Here is an 8,885-nt window from a genome sequence, read left to right on the forward strand (position 1 = left end):
AGACATTCAGAGCCGCTCACCACCAGAGGAACCACTGTCACAGACACAAACATGTTCCCCACTTTCACAACAAATGCATCACATTTAGAAATAAATTCAAAATAAATAGAACACGAGCAAATTAAGAAACATATTCACCAATTTGACAACACATAAAGGAAATGCACTGTCAAGGCTTACAGAAATGCGGCACTTCATCATCACCATCATCACTCTATTTATTTAAAACCTTGGAAAAACACATTGAGGGACAACCAACAACACAGCGTCCAACCCAACAGAAGGTTCCAGGGCACACTAACACTAATGAACATGATAGTAATCAGTAAAAGGCTAGCACTAGCAGGTGTACAGATAATACAGTCAATAATATTGGAATCACACCATCATTTGCTAATTTCAAACACTGAGGTCAATCTATTCATTCATTTTTAGGGTCTGCTGAAAACTTCCATGTTGTTGTATGAGATTTGCAGATCCAAATGCTGCATATTTCAATGTGATGAAGATGTTTCCTTCAATTGCTTGTGTTTATCTATTTGCAGGAGATTTATTAAAGTCTCACTCCACTCAAAAATATGTATATAATTTTCTTGTTCGAAGTTTGATCTTCGCTGTGCAGAGTAAAAAAGACTTTTCACAAGTGTTTTCACATTAATCTGCTGAAGACGGAAAGTTTCTCTATGCTAATTTGAAATCTGAATTTAAGGCGTGTACTCACAAGCATGATGTGACAGCTAGTTTGGAGCCAATCATGGGCAAGTTTACAACTGACACAAGTGTGATATGGAAACTTGAAGCCTCCAATGCAAGTAACACTTTGAGTTTCACTTTGAATGAAAGGTGCAGTACAAATTAAATGTATTGTTTCATTTTCTGTTATTATTACACACTGAGAATTGGCTTTACAGTGAAGTAGGAGACATCTTGTGTCCAGAAGTTAAACTTTTGAAATGAATCATATTTGCATATTTATAGATTCTCGAATTTTTAATGAAGGAAAAAGAAATATAATTTTAAGGATTTTAACGAGATAATTTAACTTTTTTCTGAAAAAACCATATCAGACACAAGTTATTATTCAAAGTACTGTATTAACAAAGCACTGTCATAAACAAAGCCAAGAAGAATCTTTGGATTGTTATACTTGTTCAGCCTGAGGTGAAGCTAAGGCTGAAAACAGCCAGACCAGGACCAGGCAAGTCAGACTCATATAAACCTGTTGTAAAAAAGTAAGCCTTGCTTAACTGGTAATCATGTTTCATGAAACACTCCTCTGTATTGTGTGTTGGCCTATTATATGATGATAGATGACTGTGAGGGACAGAAAAAGAGATTTAGATGATTTGGTGTGGTGTGGTTTCAGTGTGGAGCAGAGCTTTTACAAAATGATCTGACGAGTGACGTGTGGATGAACACCATTTGACAGGTAAACAGCATTTTCAGATTTATCTGGATTAGTGTGGACATGTGTGCGTGTGTGTTTGTGGTTCATTGCACAAATACCAATCTGTGTGTGTGTGTGTGTGTGTGTGTGTGTTTGTGCGTGTGTATGTGTGACATCAGCCCTGGAACCACACGTCTCATTCACACCTAATGATCGCAGCCTCTCACTGGCAGCCTCTCTCCTCCCCGACCAAATCCAATTACTGGGGACAATAGAAACCGGCTCCAGGCTCAGGACTCCATCAGCTCCTCTGTGCTCCTGCTCCCTGCTCCGAGACTCCTGCTGGAACCCTAATCATGTCGAGGGTCCACAAGGGCCACAAAGTACACCCACAGATACAAGTACAAAGAGGAACACAAATACAAACACATATCAAACACAAATAAAACACACAAAGTACAACAACAGTGAAAAAAAGAATACAAGCAAATATGAATAAGAACAAACAACATAAGTCAAGTTAAGTCAAGTCAATTTTTTTTTGTATAGCCTAATATCACAAATCACAAATTTGCCTCAGAGTGCTTTACAGTCTGTACAGCAATACATCATCCTCTATCCTTAGACCCTCGATTTGAATAAGAAAAAAGTCCCTTGAAAATGGAAAAAGGGGAAGGACAAGAGCAACAGACAAGGGATGCCTCTCCCAGGATGGACAGATGTGCAATAGATGTTGTGTGTGCAGAATAGAATACAGATTACAGAATACAGCACTGAATAAGACAACAAAATTATAATGGATTTATAATATATATATATGAAGAATGTAATGAAGAGGAAACCAAATAGCTGCAAGGTGCCACCAGAACAGAATAGGATCTGGGCCATGCGACAGACTACACATGCACACAGGGGAGACTCACATCACTCCATTCACATATATGAGCGAAGAGACAGGAAAAGACTTTAGGGATAAAGACATCATTCAGAGAGAGAGACAGAGACATGAGGTGAGGCAGAACTCCTGCTTGCCTGATATCAAACAGAACTAACAACTTGTTACACTCCATTTCCATCTTTAGTCTTATTGCCTCCACTCTAACCGAATTCCCTGAGGGAGAGGGATTCGATTTGGTCACCACTAAATGCTGGTGGTGACATGGTGGGTAATGTACTGCCAGTTGGGCGGTGCTTGGTTTTGGCTCGTCTGTTTTGGCAGCTGTGTCACAAACTTTCTCACATTACAGCTAAACAGTACACTAAAATACTGTATGGTCCTGAAAACATTTGAGACAAGAAATAGGCAACGCAGTAACAGAATCTTGATTCATATTTGATCAGCACTGCCTAGTTTACTCCTCCTTGGTTCCGGCGCACATCTTGACAACATGATGCCAGACCAGCAGAATCAGTCAACTTGACTCAGTGGAGTGGGCAAATCAAAGGTCTGGACCCAGGCAAAACTCCTGCAGGATGGGGAACCAGATCCAAAACCTCAGAAAATGGAACCAACAGCTAGGGAAGCAGAGTTCCAAGATGGGTGCTGGTCCAGCAAAAGATGCCCGAGAGACAAGAGAGAACAGAAGGAGAAAATAAGGAGAGAGAGGGAGAGAGGAGAGAGGGGCACACACCTCGGATGCTCATGTACTTGTGGAAAAAAAGGTTGAGAGATGCATTGGTTATCAGAACAGTTGCAGTAATCAATAATCTCAATGACAGGACAGCTCTTAGTAAGTTAATTCAGACAGAAACGAAGTTAGCAGAAGCACCTTAAAGTCTGATCTAACATGAATAGGAAGCCAATGAAGGGAAGCTAGAATTGGTGTAATATGGTCAAATTTTCTTCTTTTGGTTAAGATTCTAGCTGCAGAATTTTGTTTTTGGTAGCAACCTAGCTAACTGTTACCTCACCTATGCAAGCTAATGTTACCTTACTTCCATGGTGGCAAAATGCTGATGTGAAAAGCAAATATCCATTTTAATATCATAATAATTACAAAGCCGTAGTAACAGACTAGTGTAAACTTATAAATACATTTTAAAACTTTCATGTTAGACATAGCCCCTTGTAATTTAAGCATCTTCGCACAGCCGATTTTACCTCCTGTTTTGTTTTTTTGTTTTTTTTTTATATTTAGCAGGCATCAGGGCTCTCTGTGATGACATCACAAACGTTGATTTGCTGAGGCAGTTGTTGTCCTAGGGCTATCATACAAAATGTTGGTCTCAAGACAACAACCACTTGGCAAAATCAGGACATGCGCCCCCAGCCAAGGCACTGGCAAAAAGAACTGGAGTTGGTCCCCAGTCGCTGCATTGCAGCTGCCCATACTGCTCCTAGTGTGTGTGCATAGGATGGATCAAATACAGAGGATCAATTTCATTTCGATGTGTGTGAGTACTGAGAAATGACAATAAAGAAATCTTAATCTTACAGTGTTCAAAGGCTGCACTGAGATCCAGCGATAGAAGCACAAAGGTGGAATCTGAATCCAAAGCACATGACAGAAGCTAATATAAACAAATGAAACAGTTGAGCAAAAAAACAATACAAACACAAATGCAACACAAATAGAAACATGTGCAGACATGACACTGAATATTAACTTTTAATTATTATTAACTAACTTATAGTTCAAAACATTCAATTCTATACTAATCAAATCAGATTCTTACTGATGTCAATCCCACTCTATGCAAAACATTCACATTTTACAGCACCACACAATTCACATTTCAATGGCTCCATCTAGTGGCATATATATGGAACAACAACAGTTTATAGATGGAGCAGAATACATCAAGAATCCTCCTGACAAACCTTTTGAAAATCTATCAGTTACTTAAAAGATGCATCTCATCTAAAGGTCCATTTAGTAGCTTCTCTGGAGCTTGATTGTTCAAATTGAAACGTATGTTTCTGTGAAAGAGTAAAAACAAACAATGACAGAGGAAGAATTGCCAGATTTCAGGTGCATGGGACTGAGTTTTCAAGTTGACAAAACTTATTTAAGGTATTTTGAAGTGATGTTTTAGAAAGATTCATTTTATAAGCTTTCTGGCAGCTGCAACCACAAGTTCAAGAAAATACCACAGTATTGCTTTTATCTCTATATTTCAAGCCTGGTCATAATATACAGTTGGGACTGGATATTAATTGAATATTTGTAGTTGTAAAGCTCCTGAAAGCCACGGTATGTAGGATATCAAAGTTTCTGACTTTGGTGCACCCCAGTGGTAGCATAAATAATACACTAACTTATTAGTCGACTGACAGAAAATTCAGCTTTAAAAGCCAACTGAAATTAAATTGCCTTTTTTTTTTTTACTACAGCATACATATGTGCTCTGTAAATCAGTTGAAACCAAAAGGGAGGGATCTATATTTGAAATTATTTGATTTGACGATTGTGCCCCTACATTATTTCAATTGAAAACCGTTCTATCATCAGCTTACATAGCTGGAGTCCTTATTTTGGTCACACTGAGCCTGATAGCATCCTGCAACACAAAACAAGTGCTACTCTGAAGAACAACCCACATTAGCTTTCCTGCTAAAGTCTCCCTCTTATCTAACTTACAAACATGAACGTAATTATGTCTTGTCCTGCATATTAGTTTGTTGAACAAGGCATCACACATTCACTGGGGAAAAGTGTGCCACTAACGCCAGTTAACAGGCTAGATGACTACTTAGCTGCTCAGCTGCAGCTCATTAAACAGCATATTAACATATCTGAAAATGTCAACTTCGGTCCAGTTAGATGCTGGTTTGGTGATTATGCTTCAAAATCCCTACACACTTGTAGCTACAGCAGTTTGTTTACATTGTCTTTGTTCTGCAACTGTTACACCTCAACACGGTAGCCTGCTAGCTAGAGTCAATTAAATAAGACTCCAAAACGCCCACCCAGCCAGCAGAGGCAAAAAGGAGCATTTTGTGATATTTTTCCAAAGACCTTTTTATGAAACTGTTAACAATACATTAAAAAAACATGTCAACATTACCTTGTAAAGAGGGATAATTAAATGTGAATTCAGTCGCGTGAACGCCTATAATGGACGTGTTAACAGGATATTTTCTGTCGTCTTCAGACGTACACATTTGACGTTTTATTGCGAACATTAACGCTAGATATTTTTGGTCCAATCGGCCTTCCGTACACCCGTTCACTGTCATGCGTGCTGGTCGTTGAGCTTTATTTTGAAAGTTATCCCCGTAGCTGCGGCAACATGGCGAACATCGGCGGAGTGTTAATGGATGCTGAATACAGTTCGAAAACTCAAATGAGAAGCGACGCAGAGATAGACAAGAGGCTGGTGAGTATCTGCTTTCACACCTTTGTGGACTCAGTCAAACTAAACCAGACAGTGTTTTCTCCCTGCTAAAGCGTGTCTTGGTTAGGTAACCTCAATGACCGCTAACGACACTGCCATTGCATCAGGTACATGAGCTAAGCTAGCAATGTTAATAACACGAACTTGAGTCATGTTTTGTCCTCTAGCAAGCTTCAAGATAAATGAGTAGTACAAAAAACACAGCGAGTTAAAATAGAGACTAGACAGTGTAATACTCCTTGAAGGACATTCATTATACTCCAGTGTTGGTTATAGAACTCACCGAGCATGTTGCCTGGTTACAGTGGCACCCCATTCATTTATTGACACACTCATTAAAGTTTACAGACTTTTACCTGAGCAATTAGTCTCTTTTCAGAGTGTTAGTTTAGGATTTATCAAACACACATAATGAAACTGCCTCACAAATGCTCAACTACTCAACTAGCTGTTATGTAACTGCTGGGTGTTTGCTTTTGACAGGGGGGGACGTTGATTGCAGTCGGTCTTGGGGTGGCTGCTGCAGGTTTCGCAGGTAAGAATAGTTTGATAAAGAGCCAATAATTTGCCAAGATTTCTGCTTTGCTTTGAGTCGCTCTCTTTTCAATTTAAATTTTTTGTGTGTATGGAACTGTTTCATATATCTTGTGTTTGGTCCACAGGCCGCTATGCGTTCCAGTTGTGGAAGCCTCTCGGGCAAGTCTTCTCTGAAACTGTCAAGAAGATGCCCTCATCAGTGAGTAATTAGTTAACCACCTACACACCTGTGTCTGCCATGATGTTTATTTCCAGTCCTATTCTGCTCAATTTTTACATATCATTTGTCTGTTGTTGAATATATGGATCATTTGCAAGTTTGCCTGCACATAAGATGTGTTGCATCTTTCCTACTAAAGAATTAGCATCTTCAGCCTATAAAAGCCCCACAAACTGGGCCTGACATTACTCCAGCTGATGTGGATAATAACATGGAGTCCTTTCCCTGAGCTTGAACAGTTGCAGCATTAAATGAACCTGAACCCAGATTTTATCATGATGTTCAATTATCGTCTAGTTTCTGCACATACGACAAAACGCTGCCCAGCTTGATTCTGTGAGTTGGAAGTTGGAGGTATTTTTGTTGCTGCAGCTCTTCAACCAGTTCACTCTTGTAAAGTGTAAAAACAGTCCAAGTATAGGTTCAGACCATCTGATAATTCTAGCTAGAACCTAAGCTAAGTTAGCCCCAATGACTGCTAGACAACACTTCCTGCAGCTGCCTCACAGTACAAGTCATCAGTTCACCTTCACCACAGGCATCTTAATCTGAAGTCCAGAGTTTGCACTGCTCCCTGCATGCTTTCTGACCACTGATGTCTGCAGCTTTGATTCTTCACTGTTTTGTCTCTGAAAGTTGTTGTGCTCAGTATTTCTTTGTACAAGTTGTCGGTGGTCCAAAGAAACATTTGCACTGCAACAAACTAACAAACCAAAATGAAGCCTGTCCAGACGTTTTTGGGCCCACTAAGGTTCAGACCTCTGAGAATCAAACCTCTTGTGTCACCTCCAGGCTTTCTCATCGTATTACAAAGGAGGCTTTGAGCAGAAGATGTCCAAACGAGAGGCCAGCCTTATTCTTGGCATCAGGTAAAAGAATGTTTTTAATGTATTTTATTTAATACCCCTTATTGCTCAGATGATGGTGATTGATTACATGGATGTATTATTTGTTTTATGTTCAGCCCAGTCAGCACTAAGGCCAAGGTACGTGAGGCCCATCGGAGGATAATGGTCCTGAACCATCCAGATAAAGGTACAAGTTTAAACCCTGGATACATCCTGTGTTGCATTTATCCTCTATGCTGTTGATTCTTCACAGCTGAAGTCACCTTAAATCAACGCCATATTTTCTTTTGTCTCAGAGCTAATTTTTTTCTAGTTCTGACCCTCAAGACAAAAGTCAAATATCCACTTTGAGCTGGACAATCAATGAATTCAAGTTTCTATTTTTGTATGATGTGTAGAAATCCTAGCAATCATATTCAATTTGGCACATTGATGACAGACATGCAAGTCATGTTGCATTTTGATATTTATTTGCAAGCATGTGGCACATGGAGGCCTTACTTTAAAAAAAAAAAAAAAGAATCTTGTATCATATTTTGGTCTCTTGTGCAGGTAAAAAAACACTTTATATATTTGACATAACATAGCACAGCCTTCCACAACTTCACTCATTGAAAAGCTTGTGGTGGTGGAATGTAAAAGGAGTAAATGCAGAATCAGACTAAAGTTTTGTTTGTGTGCAGGTGGGTCACCGTATCTCGCTGCTAAGATCAATGAGGCCAAAGACTTTTTGGACAAGGAGACCCGGCGATGACCTGCACTATTAACCAACACTTTAAAGACTCCCATCTTCCTGTGCATGATCTCAGCTCCGTTGTACTGCACCTGAACCTCCGTTCAGGCTCTTCTCTAGTCATTAGAGGAGCAGAACAGCTACCAGTAGAGTCTCTAGTGGTGGCAGGGAACAGTACTGCTGCTGGACTCATCATTTTCTGTGTATGAGTGTTTACTGTCAGGACAGAAAGTATGACATGATAATGTAATCTATTTAAAGAACGGTAGAATAATGCATTCAAATATTTCCATGTTTAAATAGTCACTGTGCAAGTGGTGAAACATTTTTTAAAATAAATTAAATGTGAAAACATTGTTGTGTGTATTAGTGAGTGTGGCTGATTTTGTGGGCAGACCATCTTAAACTTATATTTTTACTACTGTAAACAGTGTCTCTGTCTGTGTGTGGCTTTCTTCTCTTCATAACAAACGCCTGGCTCAGGAGGATTGTTGTAGTCTTCATGTTTGAAGTAATAACTCTATTCTTGTTACTGTAACTGAGCATCTTTGAATTTTCTTTAGAACTTTTCTGAAACCAGTAACATAACACTTTGTGCACTGTGTGCATAACACTTTACATTTTCCATTTTATTGATTCCCTTTAAGCTTGTAAACTGAACATTTATAAATTGGCTTTTGCACTTAACAATTTGTCTGCTCAGCAGAGCATTCTGGCTTTATTTCCTAAAACTTAAATTACATAAAACAACATTAAAGAGGGTTTAACCTTTATAACATGCTGGTTTGTGTGTTTTGCATTTCTTATTCTAATTACAAAACA

General features: G+C 39.1%; 1 protein-coding gene across 1 annotated transcript; it reads left to right on the forward strand.

The window, feature by feature from the left end:
* The first annotated feature begins 5,476 nt into the window (after positions 1-5,476).
* On the forward strand, positions 5,477-8,417 carry dnajc15 (DnaJ (Hsp40) homolog, subfamily C, member 15). The gene is made up of 6 exons (XM_067604480.1): positions 5,477-5,707; positions 6,209-6,260; positions 6,388-6,461; positions 7,275-7,351; positions 7,447-7,517; positions 8,014-8,417. The coding sequence occupies exons 1-6, from the start codon at positions 5,621-5,623 to the stop codon at positions 8,082-8,084; spliced, it is 432 nt and encodes a 143-aa protein (XP_067460581.1). The 5' UTR covers positions 5,477-5,620; the 3' UTR covers positions 8,085-8,417.
* Positions 8,418-8,885: the final 468 nt, after the last annotated feature.

Source organism: Thunnus thynnus, chromosome 11 (genome assembly GCF_963924715.1).
Source record: "Thunnus thynnus chromosome 11, fThuThy2.1, whole genome shotgun sequence".
NCBI classification, from domain to species: Eukaryota; Metazoa; Chordata; class Actinopteri; order Scombriformes; family Scombridae; genus Thunnus; species Thunnus thynnus.